The sequence below is a fragment of the Procambarus clarkii genome, chromosome 20, assembly GCF_040958095.1.
Source record: "Procambarus clarkii isolate CNS0578487 chromosome 20, FALCON_Pclarkii_2.0, whole genome shotgun sequence".
Classification (NCBI taxonomy): Eukaryota; Metazoa; Arthropoda; class Malacostraca; order Decapoda; family Cambaridae; genus Procambarus; species Procambarus clarkii.
The window spans coordinates 36,161,210-36,186,383 of NC_091169.1; the positions used below are offsets into that span (position 1 = coordinate 36,161,210).

The 25,174-nt window shown below is 49.0% G+C and overlaps 1 protein-coding gene across 1 annotated transcript in view; it reads left to right on the forward strand.

Annotated features, from left to right (window-relative positions):
* The first annotated feature begins 7,916 nt into the window (after positions 1–7,916).
* Positions 7,917–25,174, forward strand: part of LOC123755323 (basement membrane-specific heparan sulfate proteoglycan core protein) — a 59,718-nt gene continuing 42,460 nt past the window's right edge. Inside the window, exon 1 of the mRNA XM_069328104.1 lies at positions 7,917–8,403. Within this exon, the coding sequence (XP_069184205.1) occupies positions 8,325–8,403 (79 nt within the window). The 5' untranslated portion in view covers positions 7,917–8,324. The remainder of the gene's footprint in view (positions 8,404–25,174) is intronic.

Sequence of the window (25,174 nt, forward strand, 5' to 3'; positions counted from 1 at the left end):
AGTGATTTTACACTGCACTGGAATTTAATAAAGTTTGCCGTCAAAAGGAATATTCTTGTCAACGTTTAATTGAAGTGTAATGAGAAAATGGAGTGTTTGCTTAGCTTAATAACAGCATATGGAACATGAACGCGCCTGGAAATGGCAGTTAGATTTTAATGGAGATAAATGGTTATTATTGGTGGACATTGCAGCTTCCTGGAATGGATCAGATTCACCAATTGGTTGTATAGTGTTTGGTAACACATTCTAGGCCATGGATTGACCAATCTTATATATATATATATATATATATATATATATATATATATATATATATATATATATATATATATATATATATATATATTGAGAAGGCTATTGTGGTTGGCAATATGCACCAGGGGGACGGGTTGCAATTGACTACTTGTGAGGGAAAGTCTCAAAGAGCGGCAGTGTATCATATCTCACTATAAAACTGTTTAATCAGAAGGATAGTCAACTGGCGTATTGTTTTGACAGATTCACTCGACTGTTGTGGGTGGTGATGTGAGGATATAATTGATTTGTTTATTCTTAAATTTTATAAAGTATCACTGTCACAATTATTTGAATTATTAGTATTTAAAATTTGCATTATCACTTAATAATAGCCATTAAGAATTTTTTTTATATAATTTTATTATTATTGAGAGTATTCATTATATTTTTAATATTGATATTCATTAATATTACCATGGTTATCATTCCATAGTTTAATATAGTTATTATGACTACAGGATCCGTCATCTTTAATTAGTTATCTTAGCTGAGTACAGTTACGGGCTATTCATGTCCGTGCCACCTCTTGGGTGGCTTAATCTCTATCAAGCTATCAATAGTGTAAAGCAATAAAAGACTCCATTAAAGCCAGGTTATATCCGCCACCAAGATAATGTTATTAAAACAAGTGGGTAGTGAGGCCGTGTATAAAACCAGTGTGTCAAAACAGAAGCGGAAAAGAAACAGGACAAAAGGAGGAAACCCCACCTCCATTTAAAATTTTGACCCAAATATCACAGTAACAAAGTTATGGTGAATAACTGAACTTAATTACGGGCTCACCATAGCCCGTGCTACATGGACATTTCGTTCCGAGTAGCTAAATGTAAAACAACAACCAGGATATAAGTCGTTTGATCTGGTCATAGAGGATACAACAGGCTACTTGTGATACTTTCCCCAAGACCTTAATTAGAAGTTTATTCTTTCAGTATTTTACATTAAATGTTACTGTAGCATGTTACAAATTTAAGTGTTACTCAAACTACCTGTGTTTCTAGGTATTTTCACCTGTTAATTCCAGCAGTTGTTATAACAATACCCTTGCTAAGTTCCACAGCCTCAAACGTTGCCAAAACTTAACATTACAGCTAACTTTAATAGCGTTTCAACAAACTACTCATACGCATCATAGGTAACATCACGCGAAATTTTCCAACCACTTAATTAGATATCAGTTAAGTGGGTGTCACGCCTGCACCCGCGGCCACGGTATCGTTAAATTTAAATTAACGTGGACATTAAACCCGTGCAAGGGATTATTATTGCCTGCTGCAACGTGGCAATAAACCTGTTTATAAGTGATAACACTGATGTAACCGCCTCCAGAGGGTGTATTTTCTTACCGTATAATTGAATAGTTTCCGGTATTACAACCTCCCAACGTTGAATTAGGGACCGATGGTCGTTTGCGTTTACATATAAATACGTTAATTCGCATGGCTGAAATTTCTCGCAACTACTTTCCGAGGATTAACATAGAACTTGATAAAGAATTTATTCAACTGCAGGATGCATAAAATTGCATAATTAATTGTTGTATTTTTTAATTAATATAATGTATGTTTACATTTTTTTATGGAGATTTTTAGTAGCAATTTTGAAAATTGTCTTTAATGGGTAAACTTGCCATGATTATTTTGGATTATTTTAAATGTTTTGGAGTTTGTTCATCCTGTTTACTAGAACATGGATGGTTCAGGATCATACATAGCTCCTCTGATTACGGCTCCCTTTGTGATCACAACTCCCTCTGTGATCACAACTCCCTCTGTGATCACAACCCCCTCTGTGATCACAACTCCCTCTGTGATCACAACTCCCTCTGTGATCACAACTCCCTCTGTGATCACAACTCCCTCTGTGATCACAACTCCCTCTGTGATCACAACTCCCTCTGTGATCACAACCCCCTCTGTGATCACAACTCCCTCTGTGATCACAACTCCCTCTGTGATCACAACTCCCTCTGTGATCACAACTCCCTCTGTGATCACAACTCCCTCTGTGATCACAACCCCCTCTGTGATCACAACTCCCTCTGTGATCACAACTCCCTCTGTGATCACAACTCCCTCTGTGATCACAACTCCCTCTGTGATCACAACTCCCTCTGTGATCACAACTCCCTCTGTCTTCACAACTCCCTCTGTGATCACAACTCCCTCTGTGATCACAACTCCCTCTGTGATCACAACCCCCTCTGTGATCACAACTCCCTCTGTGATCACAACTCCCTCTGTGATCACAACTCCCTCTGTGATCACAACCCCCTCTGTGATCACAACTCCCTCTGTGATCACAACTCCCTCTGTGATCACAACTCCCTCTGTGATCACAACTCCCTCTGTGATCACAACCCCCTCTGTGATCACAACTCCCTCTGTGATCACAACTCCCTCTGATCACAACTCCCTCTGTGATCACAACTCCCTCTGTGATCACAACCCCCTCTGTGATCACAACTCCCTCTGTGATCACAACTCCCTCTGTGATCACAACTCCCTCTGTGATCACAACTCCCTCTGTGATCACAACCCCCTCTGTGATCACAACTCCCTCTGTGATCACAACTCCCTCTGTGATCACAACTCCCTCTGTGATCACAACTCAGCACATCAACTCGCGTTTGTACTCTCGTGGCCTCCAGATCGCTTGATAAAGTTGAACATGCTAAACTCTCCACAAACCTCTTATACAAAGAGGCTTTCAATGCCACTTTGCCCAGCGCCAAACTTTTTTGTCCTTGAGAGAATCCGGTTGAAAGCGACCGATGTTCGGGTTTGTGTTCCAGCTTCCTCCCCTGGCTAGGCTTGTGCGAACCATGGTATTGTGAACCATGGTATTGTGATCCACGGTTGTGTGAACCATGCTACAACATGTATCAAAATAGGGAATGATTTTGGCTAATCTTGGCAGGAGGATTTGGATGTAAATCTTGAAAATTAGTAAATGAAACAGTGTGGTTAAAATGTTAAGTGTATAAGAAGTGCTTAATGACAGTAACACGCGCGGACACACACACACACACACACACACACACACACACACACACACACACACACACACACACACACACACACACACACACACACACTCACTCTAGCTCTGGTCGAACGCTTCCTTGTTCAATACGCTACATAAAGCGTATTGAGCGCTTCCTTGTTCAATACGCTACATAAAGCGTATTGAGCGCTTCCTTGTTCAGTACGCTACATAAAGCGTATTGAGCGCTTCCTTGTTCAATACGCTACATAAAGCGTATTGAGCGCTTCCTTGTTCAGTACGCTACATAAAGCGTATTGAGCGCTTCCTTGTTCAATACGCTACATAAAGCGTATTGAGCGCTTCCTTGTTCAATACGCTACATAAAGCGTATTGAGCGCATCCTTGTTCAATACGCTACATAAAGCGTATTGAGCGCTTCCTTGTTCAATACGCTACATAAAGCGTATTGAGCGCTTCCTTGTTCAATACGCTACATAAAGCGTATTGAGCGCTTCCTTGTTCAATACGCTACATAAAGCGTATTGAGCGCTTCCTTGTTCAGTACGCTACATAAAGCGTATTGAGCGCTTCCTTGTTCAGTACGCTACATAAAGCGTATTGAGCTCTTCCTTGTTCAGTACGCTACATAAAGCGTATTGAGCTCTTCCTTGTTCAGTACGCTACATAAAGCGTATGGAGTTCTTCCTTGTTCAATACGCTACATAAAGCGTATTGAGCGCTTCCTTGTTCAGTACGCTACATAAAGCGTATTGAGCGCTTCCCCAATACGCTACATAAAGCGTATTGAGCGCTTCCTTGTTCAATACGCTACATAAAGCGTATTGAGCGCTTCCTTGTTCAATACGCTACATAAAGCGTATTGAGCTCTTCCTTGTTCAATACGCTACATAAAGCGTATTGAGCGCTTCCTTGTTCAATACGCTACATAAAGCGTATTGAGCGCTTCCTTGTTCAATACGCTACATAAAGCGTATTGAGCTCTTCCTTGTTCAATACGCTACATAAAGCGTATTGAGCGCTTCCTTGTTCAGTACGCTACATAAAGCGTATTGAGCGCTTCCTTGTTCAGTACGCTACATAAAGCGTATTGAGCGCTTCCCCAATACGCTACATAAAGCGTATTGAGCGCTTCCTTGTTCAGTACGCTACATAAAGCGTATTGAGCGCTTCCCCAATACGCTACATAAAGCGTATTGAGCGCTTCCTTGTTTAGGGTAGTGAGGCCAATGCTGACGTTGGCCAGCTTAGCAACGCTGCTTTTGTGATAGTATTGATGCGTGCCTCACCGGCAGTGTTGTCAACTCCCAGATCTTTACTCTCTCTCTCACCCTGGTAGATTATTCTCACTCACCCCTGGTCGATTATTCTCACTCACCCCTGGTCGATTATTCTCACTCACCCCTGGTCGATTATTCTCACTCACCCCTGGTCGATTATTCTCACTCACCCCTGGTCGATTATATTCACTCACCCCTGGTCGATTATTCTCACTCACCCCTGGTCGATTATTCTCACTCACCCCTGGTCGATTATTCTCACTCACCCTGGTAGATAATTCTCACTCACCTTGGTCGATTATTCTCACTCACCCCTGGTCGATTATTCTCACTCACCCTGGTAGATAATTCTCACTCACCTTGGTCGATTATTCTCACTCACCCCTGGTCGATTATTCTCACTCACCCTGGTAGATAATTCTCACTCACCTTGGTCGATTATTCTCACTCACCCCTGGTCGATTATTCTCACTCACCCTGGTAGATAATTCTCACTCACCTTGGTCGATTATTCTCACTCACCCCTGGTCGATTATTCTCACTCACCCCTGGTCGATTATTCTCACTCACCCCTGGTCGATTATATTCACTCACCCCTGGTCGATTATTCTCACTCACCCCTGGTCGATTATTCTCACTCACCCCTGGTCGATTATTCTCACTCACCCTGGTAGATAATTCTCACTCACCTTGGTCGATTATTCTCACTCACCCCTGGTCGATTATTCTCACTCACCCTGGTAGATAATTCTCACTCACCTTGGTCGATTATTCTCACTCACCCCTGGTCGATTATTCTCACTCACCCCTGGTCGATTATTCTCACTCACCCCTGGTCGATTATTCTCACTCACCCCTGGTCGATTATTCTCACTCACCCCTGGTCGATTATTCTCACTCACCCCTGGTCGATTATTCTCACTCACCCCTGGTCGATTATTCTCACTCACCCTGGTCGATTATTCTCACTCACCCCTGGTCGATTATTCTCACTCACCCTGGTAGATAATTCTCACTCACCCTGGTAGATTATTCTCACTCACCCTGATAGATTATTCTCACTCACCCTGGTAGATTATTCTCTCACTAGAAGATTATTCTCACTCACCCTGGTAGATAATTCTCACTCACCCTGGTAGATTATTCTCTCACTGGAAGATTATTCTCACTCACCCTGGTAGATAATTCTCACTCACCCTGGTAGATTATTCTCATTTACTCTGGTAGATTATTCTCACTCACCCTGGTAGATTATTCTCACTCACCCTGGTAGATTATTCTCTCACTCTGGTAGATTATTCTCTCATTGGTAGATTATTCTCACTCACCCTGGTAGATTATTCTCTCACTCCGGTAGATTATTCTCACTCACCCTGGTAGATTATTCTCACTCACCCCTGGTAGATTATTGTCACTCACCCCTGGTAGATTATTCTCACTCACCCTGGTAGATTATTGTCACTCACCCCTGGTAGATTATTGTCACTCACCCTGGTAGATTATTCTCACTCACCCTGGTAGATTATTGTCACTCACCCTGGTAGATTATTCTCACTCACCCTGGTAGATTATTGTCACTCACCCTGGTAAATTATTCTCACTCACCCTGGTAGATTATTTTCACTCACACCTGGTAGATTATTCTCACTCACCCTGGTAGATTATTCTCACTCACCCTGGTAGATTATTCTCACTCACCCTGGTAGATTATTCTCACTCACCTTGGTAGATTATTCTCACCCTGGTAGATTATTCTCACTCACCCTGGTAGATTATTCTCACTCACACTGGTAGATTATTCTCACTCACCCTGGTAGATTATTCTCACTCACCCTGGTAGATTATTATCACTCACCCTGGTAGATTATTCTCACTCACCCTGGTAGATTATTCTCACCCTGGTAGATTATTCTCACTCACCCTGGTAGATTATTCTCACTCACCCTGGTAGATTATTCTCACTCACCCTGGTAGATTATTCTCACTCACCCTGGTGGATTATTCTCACTCACACCTGGTAGATTATTCCCTCACACTTCCTATACAAAGCCCTCACTGGCAGGTCGTGAGTTTGGAGACAATCAATATATATTTAACGACTATTCTTGCAGTCTGTACCTTTAATAAGCATTCCTTACATTCCATACACCTAATAGTAATATTTTGCATTCAACACATCTAAATAAGAATCAAAAATTTAAATACACTTGCTAAGTATTCCCAAACAACTTTATACCACACTGCGGGTTCCAGCAAACTGTGAGATCATTTCATCCACCAATTCTGCTGCTTGTCTTCCTTACCAAGAAACCAACTCTTCAATAAAACCCTCCTCAGGAACAGAGACTATCTGAGGTGGCAAAAAGTTTCTGGAACTACCATTGAGAGGAACACAAAGGAACAGGGGGCTAGCGGCAGGCCATTGGGGAGCGAACGAGGCTGTTCACTTAATGGTGGCCCCTTCTCGTCTCACAATGTAAGTCGCTGATTTAGAGAAACGCTTTTCTCAAGCCTGTTCGTTCTCGAATTTATTGAGATTATTCTCAATTTCTTTTTCAGTTGAGGTGTTTTATCTATAGATCGTTTGATTGTAGATCATTTTATACGTTTGGAGCAGCTGGAATATTCGTCCTATAATTGTATTATCAAGGTTAGCGTTTGCTTATATTGATTTATAATCTATATTTAACAAATTATAAATTTCAAAATACAGTACGTGGTGCGGCAGCACTCTGTTGGATCGATCTATGTAAGTAATCTCAGATTTGGTAAAGTGGAGACTGCAATAGAGTTTGTATATATGATATCAGTAGCTCAAAACAAGGTTCTTCATTTTCTAAAGCCCCTGCAAATAATATGTAAATACAGTATGCAGAAAATATGTTATTATAACATTATATAAATATATTAGAGGAAAGGCCGACAGCCAGTATTCGTGGTTATAACTGGCAGTAAAATATATGATAAAAGTATTTTCAACTGAAAAACAGGTATATTTTTAACTGAAAATAAATAGCATGTGCGAATACCTCTCGGATAGGAAACAGATGGTAATGCTGAGAGGAAAGCGAACATAAACTACCTAAGCAACGCGGTTTTGAGTATTCAGTAAGGACATAGGCAACGCGGTGAATGATAACAACCTGGACAACGTTGTGAGTAGTCATTAACTACCTAAAGAACGCGATGAGTGATTATTAATTACCTGGACTAATCCGGTAGTAACGCAGGGTGGGGCCGGCTGGAAACACCACCGTCGGCGCCTGCGCGTGGAGCCAGCTGGAGCATGTGTGGGTGACCGAGCGTCTGGTAGGTAAGCTTAGTGTCGGTCCTGCGGGCGTCGAGGGAGGACCTCTGTCACCAGGGCAGTAGAGCGAGCCGACTCTCGTTGCCGTAGACAACCACTAAACAGAATGAAGTTTCCATGCTGCTACTAAATTTCTCTATTAGCGCTCAACAGACGCTTGTGTTCCAGCATTTCTTACGTGAAATGCGGTTAGTGTTTTACAATAAAATTGAGAACATATTTATTTTCTATTTTAAAAGAAACTCAAGTGTTTGACATTATGTAACTGACTCTGGTTTTGAATTTTAAATAGTATTTTTTTATACAAGGGCGAAAACAAAACATACATATATATTTGATATAAAGTTTTGATACGGTAAATTAGGAAGTGTTGAATCCTAGACGATAATTGAGTTTGTGATGAGCAAGTAATCAGCAAGTTAGCTCGCATCATGATAGTTGGGGTATATATCAGTTCCCTTCTGGTGGGGTTCCTGTGGCAGGCTTCACCAGTCTGCTCTACAGACGAAGGTTAGTGCAAAGAACACTTTTGACGCATATAATAATAATCTTAGATGAATATATATACATATTTCTTGTGGGGGAAATCCAGAATTGAAATTATGTGTCTACCAAATTTATTCCTAAATATACAATATTATGACCTATTCAAAGACGATCCAGTATTCAGTAGCTATTTTATTTGCAGAATTTAACAATTACATAACTCCGAATACTGAGAGAAAATATTGAAGCTATTAAATGGGATCGAACGCCCGTTCCTGGACCCCCCCCCCAAGCATCGCGTTCTTGTGATCCCATTGTGCCTAAAAGCTAAAGTGGTTCAGTGCAAAACTGTCACGTTCTGGCACTTGTTTAACGACTCATATCTTTTGCTCTGTCGTACTATACATGTCTTAATTATGTCTTGAGGAGGATATGTAATCAATTTATTCTGACGCTTAGAACTGTTCCCATTCCGCCAGCAGGAAGGAACTAAGTATATGGGAAAACTATTGACAATCTATTGGTGCATACGAGGCACCTCCAGTCTGTTTGGCTCCTGGATCTGTTGCACATTATAATGTCTCTCTCCCTCAGCTGTTGCACACACAATAATGTCTCTCTCCCTCAGCTGTTGCACACAATAATGTCTCTCTCAGCTGTTGCACACACAATAATGTCTCTCTCCCTCAGCTGTTGCACACACAATAATGTCTCTCTCCCTCAGCTGTTGCACACACAATAATGTCTCTCTCCCTCAGCTGTTGCACACAATAATGTCTCTCTCTCAGCTGTTGCACACACAATAATGTCTCTCTCCCTCAGCTGTTGCACACACAATAATGTCTCTCTCCCTCAGCTGTTGCACACACAATAATGTCTCTCTCCCTCAGCTGTTGCACACAATAATGTCTCTCCCTCAGCTGTTGCACACACAATAATGTCTCTCCCTCAGCTGTTGCACACACAATAATGTCTCTCTCCCTCAGCTGTTGCACACAATAATGTCTCTCTCCCTCAGCTGTTGCACACAATAATGTCTCTCTCTCCCTCAGCTGTTGCACACAATAATGTCTCTCTCCCTCAGCTGTTGCACACAATAATGTCTCTCTCTCCCTCAGCTGTTGCACACACAATAATGTCTCTCTCCCTCAGCTGTTGCACACAATAATGTCTCTCTCTTCCTCAGCTGTTGCACATAATAATGTCTCTCTCTCCCTCAGCTGTTGCACACACAATAATGTCTCTCTCCCTCAGCTGTTGCACACAATAATGTCTCTCTCCCTCAGCTGTTGCACACAATAATGTCTCTCTCCCTCAGCTGTTGCACACAATATTGTCCCTCTCCCTCAGCTGTTGCACACAATAATGTCTCTCCCTTAGCTGTTGCACACACAATAATGTCTCTCTCCCTCAGCTGTTGCACACACAATAATGTCTCTCTCCCTCAGCTGTTGCACACAATATTGTCCCTCTCCCTCAGCTGTTGCACACAATAATGTCTCTCCCTTAGCTGTTGCACACACAATAATGTCTCTCTCCCTTAGCTGTTGCACACACAATAATGTCTCTCTCCCTCAGCTGTTGCACACAATAATGTCTCTCTCCCTCAGCTGTTGCACACAATAATGTCTCTCCCTTAGCTGTTGCACACACAATAATGTCTCTCTCCCTCAGCTGTTGCACACAATAATGTCTCTCTCTCCCTCAGCTGTTGCACACACAATAATGTCTCTCTCTCCCTCAGCTGTTGCACACAATAATGTCTCACTCCCTCAGCTGTTGCACACAATAATGTCTCTCTCTCCCTCAGCTGTTGCACACAATAATGTCTCACTCCCTCAGCTGTTGCACACAATAATGTCTCTCTCCCTCAGCTGTTGCACACAATAATGTCTCTCTCTCTCAGCTGTTGCACACAATAATGTCTCTCTCCCTCAGCTGTTGCACACAATAATGTCTCTCTCTCCCTCAGCTGTTGCACACAATAATGTCTCTCCCTCAGCTGTTGCACACAATAATGTCTCACTCCCTCAGCTGTTGCACACAATAATGTCTCTCTCTCCCTCAGCTGTTGCACACAATAATGTCTCTCTCTCAGCTGTTGCACACAATAATGTTCATCTTCCTCAGCTGTTGCACACAATAATGTCTCTCTCTCCCTCAGCTGTTGCACACAATAATGTTCATCTTCCTCAGCTGTTGCACACAATAATGTCTCTCTCTCCCTCAGCTGTTGCACACAATAATGTCTCACTCCCTCAGCTGTTGCACACAATAATGTCTCTCTCTCCCTCAGCTGTTGCACACAATAATGTCTCACTCCCTCAGCTGTTGCACACAATAATGTCTCACTCCCTCAGCTGTTGCACACAATAATGTCTCTCTCCCTCAGCTGTTGCACACAATAATGTCTCTCTCTCCCTCAGCTGTTGCACACAATAATGTCTCTCTCTCAGCTGTTGCACACAATAATGTTCATCTTCCTCAGCTGTTGCACACAATAATGTCTCTCTCTCCCTCAGCTGTTGCACACAATAATGTTCATCTTCCTCAGCTGTTGCACACAATAATGTCTCTCTCTCCCTCAGCTGTTGCACACAATAATGTCTCACTCCCTCAGCTGTTGCACACAATAATGTCTCTCTCTCCCTCAGCTGTTGCACACAATAATGTCTCACTCCCTCAGCTGTTGCACACAATAATGTCTCTCTCTCCCTCAGCTGTTGCACACAATAATGTCTCTCTCTCAGCTGTTGCACACAATAATGTTCATCTTCCTCAGCTGTTGCACACAATAATGTTCATCTTCCTCAGCTGTTGCACACAATAATCTTCACCTCTCTCAGCTGTTACAGCCATTAAGCGAACAAAAACTGTAGCTAAAATTATCTTTCAGGAACCTTATTAATGAAATCAAACATGTTGTAAACTTTTATCATTACATAGAACTACGAAACAGGACATAGACGGAAATGATACCGATATATAAAAAACGGAAAAAAGAGGGAATAGATACTGAGGTAAACTGAGGTAAACTCACATTGCCGACGACGTAAATAACAGAGAATTTCATATTATGTTTAGTGGCGGGAGGAGGCAGTGTGAGTAAATGAGAGGACGATACTGTGGGGTAGCAAACATGAGGTGTGAGTTATGAGTCAAACAGGTGTGAATTATGAGTGTAGTGACTGGTTTAGGAGAGGGAAGGCACACCCAGGAGAGTCCTGCCTGCCTCCAGCCACATATTGCCCTGCCCGCTAATTTCCGCTAACTCTCCCAATGGGCTTACTTTACTAAATTAGCGAAATTAGATGTCAGCATTTTTTCGCTAATATTTTCTACGCATTTAAATAAAACCAAATTACGGTGTATATTAAGGGGATGTGCAGTGTATATAATTGTTATTTTTGAAGGTTTAATTATGTGCCAAATAATTACTTTGTTTAGCACCATTTAATACCATTTGGTGGTATTAAATGGCTCCACCAGGTAACGAGTACCAGTAAGCTGGTATGTCTTAGGTCTGTGTTCAATATATTTGTAGTACATTTGTGATTATTTGTAATACATGGGTGAAACATTTATAATGTTGTGATTTAGAGTTGTTATTATAATTTTTTATTTATATGCAGTATACAAGAGTTCTTACATTCTTGTAAAGCCACTAGTACGCATAGCGTTTCAGGCAGGTCCTTAATCCTAATTTTCCCCGGAATACGACCTGCCTAATCGTTTAACAACCAGGTACCCATTCACTGCTAGGTGAACTGAGGCTACAGTAAAGAATTGGCGCCTAGTCAATCCTTCCCGGCCAGGATACGAACCCAGGCCAAATCACTCGCGAAGCGCGGGTTGAGTGTTTTACCACTGCGCCACGGGAACTGGTTCGAACAAGTCATCAGTAAAGCACTGTTTGAGAAGTGTTCGAATGTCATACGTTGTGAGTCGTGTGTAAACCGATTCTCATTCATGAAAAAAAACAGGGGATTTGGCAGCAGGATCAAAGAGCATTTGGCCTTTGTTGATGAGGACGGGCGGAGCCTGAACGAGCCTTGCCTAAGTACGAGTTGAATAATCGAGATGAACAATGCATAACCTGTGAGGCTGCTTTCATAGCCAGGGTTCAGCTCATCTCAGAATGATTTCCGAATCGGGGCAAAGGTGTATTCACAAAGGCCCGGAGAATGGACGTAAGATTAGAGTGGTAGATTAGGTGCAGATCGAGAGGACGAGATACTCTTTAGTGTTGGGTTCAAGTTAGAACTTAATATTATTTATAGAAGACGTTATTGTTGCTATCAGCGGGCTCACACTGCTAAGAATTGCCCTGAGCCTGAATAAAAAAAAGTTGTAATATTGTATGCTAGAGGTCATTGCGGAATCGAACTTACCTGCATTTTTGGACCTTGGATATGACCATTGTCGCGTATCCTGTGTGTGTGTGTGTAAATTACGACTTTTATAAACCTACTTCATCTTCATTTCCTCCTGGAGTGCTCTCGGCTCTGCAATGGTCCGGGCCCAGCTGGTTCTCCCACACAGTATGATGTACCGCCAATAACCGCGTGCTACGTAACCCTGTAAAACACACAGCGTAACCGTCCCTATATAATTCCCTTGTTACAACTTAAATTTGCTACATCTTGTTGCTACGCTTTTATGACGTATTAGAATGTTGTAAGAACAACTTGCGGTATTGGTTGTTACAATTGTTAGGTGTTAACACTTGTTCGAAGGTTGTAGCGACGTGGTAGTTGCGTCGTGTGTTTGGCGGTAACTGACGTGAAGGACACGTGCTTGTCACTGCTCTCAGCTTTTCGCGTGCGACGAAGGTGATCAAGACCGGTTTACGGCCCCAGCTGACGCGAGGAGGGGGAGGGGAGGGGGGTATGAAGAGGGAGGATGAAGAGGAGGAGGAGGAGGAGGGGGGGAGGAATTCAGAGGGGGAAAGGGGATAAGGGCTAGAAGTTGAAATATGAATATGACGAGGAAGATAGGGCATATACTAACGAACAAGAATGGAGGGTAGGATGAAGAGGGAAGACGTTGTTAAAGATTAGTGTGATTAGCGGTCGATAAGGAAGGAACAGGAGAGGGGGAGGGGTGAGCAGGAAGATAAGGAAGAAATAGTGCTTGGGAAATCAGAAGACAGATGAACAAGATAATGAGAAACAGGACGAGGGATAAAGAGGCGGAAAGGTGGTTGAGGAAGAGAAGGAACAGACAAATTCGGAAGGGACTTTCTCCCATCCCAGTTATCCTTCTTTTCCGGATTACTGGGATCGGAGATGAATTAGAACAACAATATAAAATCTATAAAATAAAATAAAAGCGCCCAAATGATCACACTAAAGACGGTGGTTGATCTCAGCAAGACAACAGAAGACAAGAGAAAGTTAATGAAAGAAAAGAGAAAATGGAAATATAAATAGGATAAGAATCAAACCCCAGACAACATATTGGGCCAAACCACGCGAATGTAGAGAGAATATATAAATAAAAAATGTTCAGAATGTGAACACGAAGTGGATAAAGAAGGAGAAAAGAGACTAAATTAAACATAAATATAGCAGAAACACCCACTAACGCTTCAATGAAATAATGAATTCAAGTGAAATAATGAACAACATGCAACCGAAAGAAAATGAATGAGAGAGAGAGAGAGAGAGAGAGAGAGAGAGAGAGAGAGAGAGAGAGAGAGAGAGACGTCATTGCGTGTCAGGATCGACAAGAAGAACAGGAAAAACATCTGATGCAACATATCGCAACACCCTGATGGAACACATACATATCCAACGCCCCAAAAGGCAATTGAACAACAGGGGAAAACTGCTTGCAGCTGACGCCAAGAGCAGCATCTGTTGCAGCTGACGCCAAGAGCAGCATCTGTTGCAGCTGACGCCAAGAGCAGCATCTGTTGCAGCTGACGCCAAGAGCAGCATCTGTTGCAGCTGACGCCAAGAGCAGCATCTGTTGCAGCTGACGCCAAGAGCAGCATCTGTTGCAGCTGACGCCAAGAGCAGCATCTGTTGCAGCTGACGCCAAGAGCAGCATCTGTTGCAGCTGACGCCAAGAGCAGCATCTGTTGCAGCTGACGCCAAGAGCAGCATCTGTTGCAGCTGACGCCAAGAGCAGCATCTGTTGCAGCTGACGCCAAGAGCAGCATCTGTTGCAGCTGACGCCAACAGCAGCATCTGTTGCAGCTGACGCCAACAGCAGCATCTGTTGCAGCTGACGCCAACAGCAGCATCTGTTGCAGCGAAATAAACAAAATTAGCAGTTACAACAGAAGAGGCAAAAGTAATAAAACCAAGTAAGAGAGCAACAAATGCCCACAACAGCAAGAAGAACACTAAAGGGGTAAACCATGCAGCGAGGAATACCTGTGCGCACTGAAGAAAATGAATGTGGACATTATTGTCACTTTCACCCATTATCATGCATACGATACCCAGACTATCACTCTCTCTCTCTCTCTCTCTCTCTCTCTCTCTCTCTCTCTCTCTCTCTCTCTCTCTCTCTCTCTCTCTCTCTCTCTCTCTCTCTCTCTCTCTCTATCTCTCTCTCTCTCTCTCTCTCTGATGCTGCTTCTGGTGGGCATAAATAAGACCAGATAATTAGATAATTGTAATTCGCCTCTACTGTGGCCTACTTTGGCCGAGAATTGTTATAAACACGGGCCAAAATGATGAGGAGATGACGACGAGAACTTAACCAGGATTCTGGTTTAGTTCTCATTTCTTACACCGTTTCAATTTATTTAATGGAGAAAAACCTCTTAAAGTATCTGGAAAATATTCTTACCGACAGGAAGATGGGTGAGCTCTTAAGTCAGCGTGACTATATTACATCTGAAAAAGATACGAGAACGAAGTGAAAGAACGGTGCTCAATCACTCGGACAATTGGGGATCGAAGCTCGACTCTGCAAGAACTGAGACCATCGCTGGTTTAACCATTTCAAGTGGGCGGGAGGAAACTGGAGAAAGCCTATAGGCCTATAAACAACCCTTACATACTTGTACTTGTTTTGTATAGCAAACAATTCCAAACTGTTTAGGGGGCCTGACAGCTCAGTGGACAACGCTCGGGATTCGTAGTCCTAAGGTTCCGGGTTTGATCCCGGGTGTAGGCGGAAACAAATGTGCATAGTTTCTTTCACCCTGATACCCCTGATGCCTAGTAGTAAATAGGTAGCTGGGGGTTAGACAGCTGCTACGGGTTGCTTCCTGGGGATGTGTAACAAAAAGGAGGCCTGGTCGAGGACCGGGCCGCGGGGACGCTAAGCCCCGAAATCATCTCAAGATAACCTCAAGATAACCTCTTGTTAGGTTATAATGCTGAGGTTATGAGGTTAGATAAGAACCACCGGATAAGTATATATAGATACGATCCACCGGATAAGAATATATAGATAAGACCCTCCGTATAAGTATATATATAGATGAGAACCCCTTAGTAAGAACAGGTGAGAACATACACTCACACATAAACACTTCCTACTAACCTCCATTTTGTACTATTTTCTTGATTCACGATTTATTTGGAAACTTTCTTATTATAAATTTAAAGCTCACGTAACTCAAAGTAAATAATGTAGCATGTGTGTCCAAAGTAATTATATCACAATAGACACAACACAAATAAAGCAACAATATTGTCTACTGGCACTAAACCTTTACTACGTCTCTAGATTATGAATAAAGCAGTAAGATTACAACTTACTTAAAGGTACGTTACTTAAAGCTCAAGAAACCATTCACATTAACAAACTTACGACGGTGCAAAATAATAAATTATAATATAAAAAACACACTGCCCCCTTCTTCTGCTGGGAACACTGGCATGTATTTCATTTCTGGAAGTTATTGGCAAGAATTTTATCTTCAGAAAATGGAAAAGGGCCTTTTATTCGCGGGGAGCGTTGTGTGTGGGGGTCGAACCCTTGGACCAAGTTGTGGTCTGGCCTTAATAAAACGACCTGTACGCCAACCTCATCTGCATGTGATGGTTATAGGGTCAGGGGGCGGCGGCGGGGGTGGCCGGGGGCGGCGCCGGCTTGGATGGAGAACCCTCTTATCATGGGAGCAAATTCGCTGGTGTGAAAGAGCGATAAGAATTTACATGAATATAGAAAATATGTAAAAATCTGTCGCTAACTTCATTATGTTGAGGGATTGGGTTATGTGGGCTGACTCTACATGGTGGTGATTGTGTCAGGTATGTGGGCTGACTCTACATGCTGGTGATTGTGTCAGTTATGTGGGCTCACTGTACATACTGGTGATTGTGTCAGGTATGTGGGCTCACTGTACATGTTGGTGATTGTGTCAGGTATGTGGGCTCACTGTACATACTGGTGATTGTGTCAGGTATGTGGGCTGACTCTACATGCTGGTGATTGTGTCAGGTATGTGGGCTGACTCTACATGCTGGTGATTGTGTCAGTTATGTGGGCTGACTCTACATGGTGGTGATTGTGTCAGGTATGTGGGCTCACTGTACATACTGGTGATTGTGTCAGGTATGTGAGCTCACTGTACATACTGGTGATTGTGTCAGATATGTGGGTTTACTCTACAACTTGAACGATTTCATGTTCTCTTTCCACTTTGCATTGCTGTCCATAACTGCGAAACCTGTCAAAATCTCACATGCTGACACGTGTGTCAATCCCACACATGCTGACACGTGTGTCAATCTCACACATGCTGACACGTGTGTCAATCTCACACATGCTGACACGTGTGTCAATCTCACACATGCTGACACGTGTGTCAATCTCACACATGCTGACACGTGTGTCAATCTCACACATGCTGACACGTGTGTCAATCTCACACATGCTGACACGTGTGTCAATCTCACACATGCTGACACGTGTGTCAATCTCACACATGCTGACACGTGTGTCAATCTCACACATGCTGACACGTGTGTCAATCTCACACATGCTGACACGTGTGTCAATCTCACACATGCTGACACGTGTGTCAATCTCACACATGCTGACACGTGTGTCAATCTCACACATGCTGACACGTGTGTCAATCTCACACATGCTGACACGTGTGTCAATCTCACACATGCTGACACGTGTGTCAATCTCACACATGCTGACACGTGTGTCAATCCCACACATGCTGACACATGTGTCAGACTAATTACCGGAGATGGAGGATGTGTTTGCGTGAGACAGCCTCGTGAACCGCTATGAGCGAGCATCATCTGGCCTCCTGGTGGCCGGCACGGCAGGTTACCTGGCCTCCTGGTGGCCGGCACGGCAGGTTACCTGGCCTCCTGGTGGCCGGCACGGCAGGTTACCTGGCCTCCTGGTGGCCGGCACGGCAGGTTACCTGGCCTCCTGGTGGCCGGCACGGCAGGTTACCTGGCCTCCTGGTGGCCGGCACGGCAGGTTACCTGGCCTCCTGGTGGCCGGCACGGCAGGTTACCTGGCCTCCTGGTGGCCGGCACGGCAGGTTACCTGGCCTCCTGGTGGCCTGCACGGCAGGTTACCTGGCCTCCTGGTGGCCTGCACGGCAGGTTACCTGGCCTCCTGGTGGCCGGCACGGCAGGTTACCTGGCCTCCTGGTGGCCGGCACGGCAGGTTACCTGGCCTCCTGGTGGCCTGCACGGCAGGTTACCTGGCCTCCTGGTGGCCTGCACGGCAGGTTACCTGGCCTCCTGGTGGCCGGCACGGCAGGTTACCTGGCCTCCTGGTGGCCGGCACGGCAGGTTACCTGGCCTCCTGGTGGCCTGCACGGCAGGTTACCTGGTCTCCTGGTGGCCTGCACGGCAGGTTACCTGGTCTCCTGGTGGCCTGCACGGCAGGTTACCTGGCCTCCTGGTGGCCTGCACGGCAGGTTACCTGGCCTCCTGGTGGCCTGCACGGCAGGTTACCTGGCCTCCTGGTGGCCGGCACGGAAGGTTACCTGGCCTCCTGGTGGCCGGCACGGCAGGTTACCTGGCCTCCTGGTGGCCTGCACGGCAGGTTACCTGGTCTCCTGGTGGCCTGCACGGCAGGTTACCTGGTCTCCTGGTGGCCTGCACGGCAGGTTACCTGGCCTCCTGGTGGCCTGCACGGCAGGTTACCTGGTCTCCTGGTGGCCTGCACGGCAGGTTACCTGGTCTCCTGGTGGCCTGCACGGCAGGTTACCTGGCCTCCTGGTGGCCGGCACGGCAGGTTACCTGGCCTCCTGGTGGCCTGCACGGCAGGTTACCTGGTCTCCTGGTGGCCTGCACGGCAGGTTACCTGGTCTCCTGGTGGCCTGCACGGCAGGTTACCTGGTCTCCTGGTGGCCTGCACGGCAGGTTACCTGGCCTCCTGGTGGCCTGCACGGCAGTTTACCTGGCCTGGTGGCCTGCACGGCAGGTTACCTGGCCTCCTGGTGGCCTGCACGGCAGGTTACCTGGTCTCCTGGTGGCCTGCACGGCAGGTTACCTGGTCTCCTGGTGGCCGGCACGGCAGGTTACCTGGTCTCCTGGTCTGGCCTGCACGGCAGGTTACCTGGCCTCCTGGTGGCCGGCACGGCAGGTTACCTGGCCTCCTGGTGGCCGGCACGGCAGGTTACCTGGCCTCCTGGTGGCCGGCACGGCAGGTGACCTGGCCTCCTGGTGGCCTGCACGGCAGGCTACCTGGCCTCCTGGTGGCCTGCACGGCAGGTTACCTGGTCTCCTGGTGGCCTGCACGGCAGGTTACCTGGCCTCCTGGTGGCCCGCACGGCAGGTTACCTGACCTCCTGGTGGCCGGCACGGCAGGTTACCTGGCCTCCTGGTGGCCTGCACGGCAGGTTACCTGGCCTCCTGGTGGCCTGCACGGCAGGTTACCTGGCCTCCTGGTGGCCTGCACGGCAGGTTACCTGGTCTCCTGGTGGCCGGCACGGCAGGTTACCTGGCCTCCTGGTGGCCTGCACGGCAGGTTACCTGGCCTCCTGGTGGCCTGCACGGCAGGTTACCTGGCCTCCTGGTGGCCTGCACGGCAGGTTACCTGGTCTCCTGGTGGCCGGCACGGCAGGTTACCTGGCCTCCTGGTGGCCTGCACGGCAGGTTACCTGGCCTCCTGGTGGCCTGCACGGCAGGTTACCTGGCCTCCTGGTGGCCGGCACGGCAGGTTACCTGGCCTCCTGGTGGCCGGCACGGCAGGTTACCTGGCCTCCTGGTGGCCTGCACGGCAGGTTACCTGGCCTCCTGATGGCCTGCACGGCAGGTTACCTGGCCTCCTGGTGGCCTGCACGGCAGGTTACCTGGTCTCCTGGTGGCCTGCACGGCAGGTTACCTGGCCTCCTGGTGGCCGGCACGGCAGGTTACCTGGCCTCCTGGTGGCCTGCACGGCAGGTTACCTGGCTTCCTGGTGGCCTGCACGGCAGGTTACCTGGCCTCCTGGTGGCTTGCACGGCAGGTTACCTGGTCGCCTGGTGGCCTGCACGGCAGGTTACCTGGTCTCCTGGTGGCCGGCACGGCAGGTTACCTGGCCACCTGGTGGCCTGCACGGCAGGTTACCTGGTCTCCTGGTGGCCGGCACGGCAGGTTACCTGGCCTCCTGGTGGCCTGCACGGCAGGTTACCTGACCTCCTGGTGGCCGGCACGGCAGGTTACCTGGCCTCCTGGTGGCCTGCACGGCAGGTTACCTGGCCTCCTGGTGGCCTGCACGGCAGGTTACCTGGCCTCCTGGTGGCCTGCACGGCAGGTTACCTGGTCTCCTGGTGGCCGGCACGGCAGGTTACCTGGTCTCCTGGTGGCCTGCACGGCAGGTTACCTGGCCTCCTGGTGGCCTGCACGGCAGGTTACCTGGCCTCCTGGTGGCCTGCACGGCAGGTTACCTGGTCTCCTGGTGGCCGGCACGGCAGGTTACCTGGCCTCCTGGTGGCCTGCACGGCAGGTTACCTGGCCTCCTGGTGGCCTGCACGGCAGGTTACCTGGCCTCCTGGTGGCCGGCACGGCAGGTTACCTGGCCTCCTGGTGGCCTGCACGGCAGGTTACCTGGCCTCCTGGTGGCCTGCACGGCAGGTTACCTGGCCTCCTGGTCGCCTGCACGGCAGGTTACCTGGCCTCCTGGTGGCCTGCACGGCAGGTTATCTGGCCTCCTGGTGGCCGGCACGGCAGGTTACCTGGCCTCCTGGTGGCCTGCACGGCAGGTTACCTGGCCTCCTGGTGGCCTGCACGGCAGGTTACCTGGCCTCCTGGTGGCCTGCACGGCAGGTTACCTGGTCTCCTGGTGGCCGGCACGGCAGGTTACCTGGCCTCCTGGTGGCCTGCACGGCAGGTTACCTGGCCTCCTGGTGGCCTGCACGGCAGGTTACCTGGCCTCCTGGTGGCCTGCACGGCAGGTTAGCTGGCCTCCTGGTGGCCGGCACGGCAGGTTAGCTGGCCTCCTGGTGGCCTGCACGGCAGGTTACCTGGTCTCCTGGTGGCCGGCACGGCAGGTTAGCTGGCCTCCTGGTGGCCTGCACGGCAGGTTACCTGGTCTCCTGGTGGCCGGCACGGCAGGTTAGCTGGCCTCCTGGTGGCCGGCACGGCAGGTTAGCTGGCCTCCTGGTGGCCGGCACGGCAGGTTACCTGGCCTCCTGGTGGCCGGCACGGCGGGTTACCTGGCCTCCTGGTGGCCGGCACGGCAGGTTACCTGGCCTCCTGGTGGCCTGCACGGCAGGTTACCTGGCCTCCTGGTGGCCTGCACGGCAGGTTACCTGGCCTCCTGGTGGCCGGCACGGCAGGTTACCTGGCCTCCTGGTGGCCGGCACGGCAGGTTACCTGGCCTCCTGGTGGCCGGCACGGCAGGTTACCTGGCCTCCTGGTGGCCGGCACGGCAGGTTACCTGGCCTCCTGGTGGCCGGCACGGCAGGTTACCTGGCCTCCTGGTGGCCGGCACGGCAGGTTACCTGGCCTCCTGGTGGCCGGCACGGCAGGTTACCTGGCCTCCTGGTGGCCGGCACGGCAGGTTAGCTGGCCTCCTGGTGGCCTGCACGGCAGGTTACCTGGTCTCCTGGTGGCCGGCACGGCAGGTTACCTGGCCTCCTGATGGCCTGCACGGCAGGTTACCTGGCCTCCTGGTGGCCTGCACGGCAGGTTACCTGGTCTCCTGGTGGCCTGCACGGCAGGTTACCTGGCCTCCTGGTGGCCGGCACGGCAGGTTACCTGGCCTCCTGGTGGCCTGCACGGCAGGTTACCTGGCTTCCTGGTGGCCTGCACGGCAGGTTACCTGGCCTCCTGGTGGCTTGCACGGCAGGTTACCTGGTCGCCTGGTGGCCTGCACGGCAGGTTACCTGGTCTCCTGGTGGCCGGCACGGCAGGTTACCTGGCCACCTGGTGGCCTGCACGGCAGGTTACCTGGTCTCCTGGTGGCCGGCACGGCAGGTTACCTGGCCTCCTGGTGGCCTGCACGGCAGGTTACCTGGCCTCCTGGTGGCCTGCACGGCAGGTTACCTGGCCTCCTGGTGGCCTGCACGGCAGGTTACCTGGCCTCCTGGTGGCCTGCACGGCAGGTTACCTGGTCTCCTGGTGGCCGGCACGGCAGGTTACCTGGTCTCCTGGTGGCCTGCACGGCAGGTTACCTGGCCTCCTGGTGGCCTGCACGGCAGGTTACCTGGCCTCCTGGTGGCCTGCACGGCAGGTTACCTGGTCTCCTGGTGGCCGGCACGGCAGGTTACCTGGCCTCCTGGTGGCCTGCACGGCAGGTTACCTGGCCTCCTGGTGGCCTGCACGGCAGGTTACCTGGCCTCCTGGTGGCCGGCACGGCAGGTTACCTGGCCTCCTGGTGGCCTGCACGGCAGGTTACCTGGCCTCCTGGTGGCCTGCACGGCAGGTTACGTGGCCTCCTGGTGGCCTGCACGGCAGGTTACCTGGCCTCCTGGTCGCCTGCACGGCAGGTTACCTGGCCTCCTGGTGGCCTGCACGGCAGGTTATCTGGCCTCCTGGTGGCCGGCACGGCAGGTTACCTGGCCTCCTGGTGGCCTGCACGGCAGGTTACCTGGCCTCCTGGTGGCCTGCACGGCAGGTTACCTGGCCTCCTGGTGGCCTGCACGGCAGGTTACCTGGTCTCCTGGTGGCCGGCACGGCAGGTTACCTGGCCTCCTGGTGGCCTGCACGGCAGGTTACCTGGCCTCCTGGTGGCCTGCACGGCAGGTTACCTGGCCTCCTGGTGGCCTGCACGGCAGGTTAGCTGGCCTCCTGGTGGCCGGCACGGCAGGTTAGCTGGCCTCCTGGTGGCCTGCACGGCAGGTTACCTGGTCTCCTGGTGGCCGGCACGGCAGGTTAGCTGGCCTCCTGGTGGCCTGCACGGCAGGTTACCTGGTCTCCTGGTGGCCGGCACGGCAGGTTAGCTGGCCTCCTGGTGGCCGGCACGGCAGGTTAGCTGGCCTCCTGGTGGCCGGCACGGCAGGTTACCTGGCCTCCTGGTGGCCGGCACGGCGGGTTACCTGGCCTCCTGGTGGCCGGCACGGCAGGTTACCTGGCCTCCTGGTGGCCTGCACGGCAGGTTACCTGGCCTCCTGGTGGCCTGCACGGCAGGTTACCTGGCCTCCTGGTGGCCGGCACGGCAGGTTACCTGGCCTCCTGGTGGCCGGCACGGCAGGTTACCTGGCCTCCTGGTGGCCGGCACGGCAGGTTACCTGGCCTCCTGGTGGCCGGCACGGCAGGTTACCTGGCCTCCTGGTGGCCGGCACGGCAGGTTACCTGGCCTCCTGGTGGCCGGCACGGCAGGTTACCTGGCCTCCTGGTGGCCGGCACGGCAGGTTACCTGGCCTCCTGGTGGCCGGCACGGCAGGTTAGCTGGCCTCCTGGTGGCCTGCACGGCAGGTTACCTGGTCTCCTGGTGGCCGGCACGGCAGGTTAGCTGGCCTCCTGGTGGCCGGCACGGCAGGTTAGCTGGCCTCCTGGTGGCCGGCACGGCAGGTTACCTGGTCTCCAGGTGGCCGGCACGGCAGGTTAGCTGGCCTCCTGGTGGCCGGCACGGCAGGTTAGCTGGCCTCCTGGTGGCCTGCACGGCAGGTTACCTGGTCTCCTGGTGGCCGGCACGGCAGGTTAGCTGGCCTCCTGGTGGCCGGCACGGCAGGTTAGCTGGCCTCCTGGTGGCCGGCACGGCAGGTTACCTGGCCTCCTGGTGGCCGGCACGGCAGGTTAGCTGGCCTCCTGGTGGCCGGCACGGCAGGTTAGCTGGCCTCCTGGTGGCCTGCACGGCAGGTTACCTGGTCTCCTGGTGGCCGGCACGGCAGGTTAGCTGGCCTCCTGGTGGCCGGCACGGCAGGTTAGCTGGCCTCCTGGTGGCCGGCACGGCAGGTTACCTGGCCTCCTGGTGGCCGGCACGGCAGGTTAGATGGCCTCCTGGTGGCCGGCACGGCAGGTTACCTGGCCTCCTGGTGGCCTGCACGGCAGGTTACCTGGCCTCCTGGTGGCCTGCACGGCAGGTTACCTGGCCTCCTGGTGGCCGGCACGGCAGGTTACCTGGCCTCCTGGTGGCCGGCACGGCGGGTTACCTGGCCTCCTGGTGGCCGGCACGGCAGGTTACCTGGCCTCCTGGTGGCCGGCACGGCAGGTTACCTGGCCTCCTGGTGGCCGGCACGGCAGGTTACCTGGCCTCCTGGTGGCCGGCACGGCAGGTTACCTGGCCTCCTGGTGGCCTAAACCCGCCACGGCGTGATGCATTACAACCTTATTGATAGCGACGAGAATACCTTCAGAAGACTTATTGTTCCCTCTTGTAGTCTTAAAGCTGTCGCACCTTGATGTGGTCTTATGCCTCACTTGCTTGCTATATATATATATATATATATATATATATATATATATATATATATATATATATATATATATATATATATATATATATATATATATATATGTCGTACCTAGTAGCCAGAACTCACTTCTCAGCCTACTATTCAAGGCCCGATTTGCCTAATAAGCCAAGTTTTCCTGAATTAATATATTTACTATAATTTTTTTCTTGTGAAATGATAAAGCAACCCTTTTCTCTATGTATGAGGTCAATTTTTTTTTATTGGAGTTAAAATTAACGTAGATATATGACCAAACCTAACCAACCCTACCTAACCTAACCTAACCTATATTTATAGGTAAGATTAGGTTAGGTAGCCAAAAAAAGCTAGGTTAGGTTAGGTTAGGTAGGTTAGGTAGACGAAAAAACATTAATTCATGAAAACTTGGCTTATTAGGCAAATCGGGCCTTGAATAGTAGGCTGAGAAGTGCGTTCTGGCTATTAGGTACGACATATATATATATATATATATATATATATATATATATATATATATATATATATATATATATATATATATATATATATATGTCGTACCTAGTAGCCAGAACGCACTTCTCAGTCTACTATGCAAGGCCCAATTTGCCTAATAAGCCAAGTTTTCATAAATTAATTGTTTTTCGACTACCTAACCTAACCTAACCTAACTTTTTCGGCTACCTAACCTAACCTATAAAGATAGGTTAGGTTAGGTTAGGTAGGGTTGGTTAGGTTCGGTCATATATCTACGTTAATTTTAACTCCAATAAACAAATTGATCTCATTCATAATGAAATGGGAAGCTTTATCATTTCATAAGAAAAAAATTAGAGAAAATATATTAATTCACGAAAACTTGGCTTATTTGGCAAATCGGGCCTTGCATAGTAGGCCAAGAAGTGCGTTCTGGCTACTAGGTACGACATACATATATATATATATATATATATATATATATATATATATATATATATATATATATATATATATATATATATATATATATATATATATACCGAGAGGTCTAAAATGTTCATTGGTAAAGGC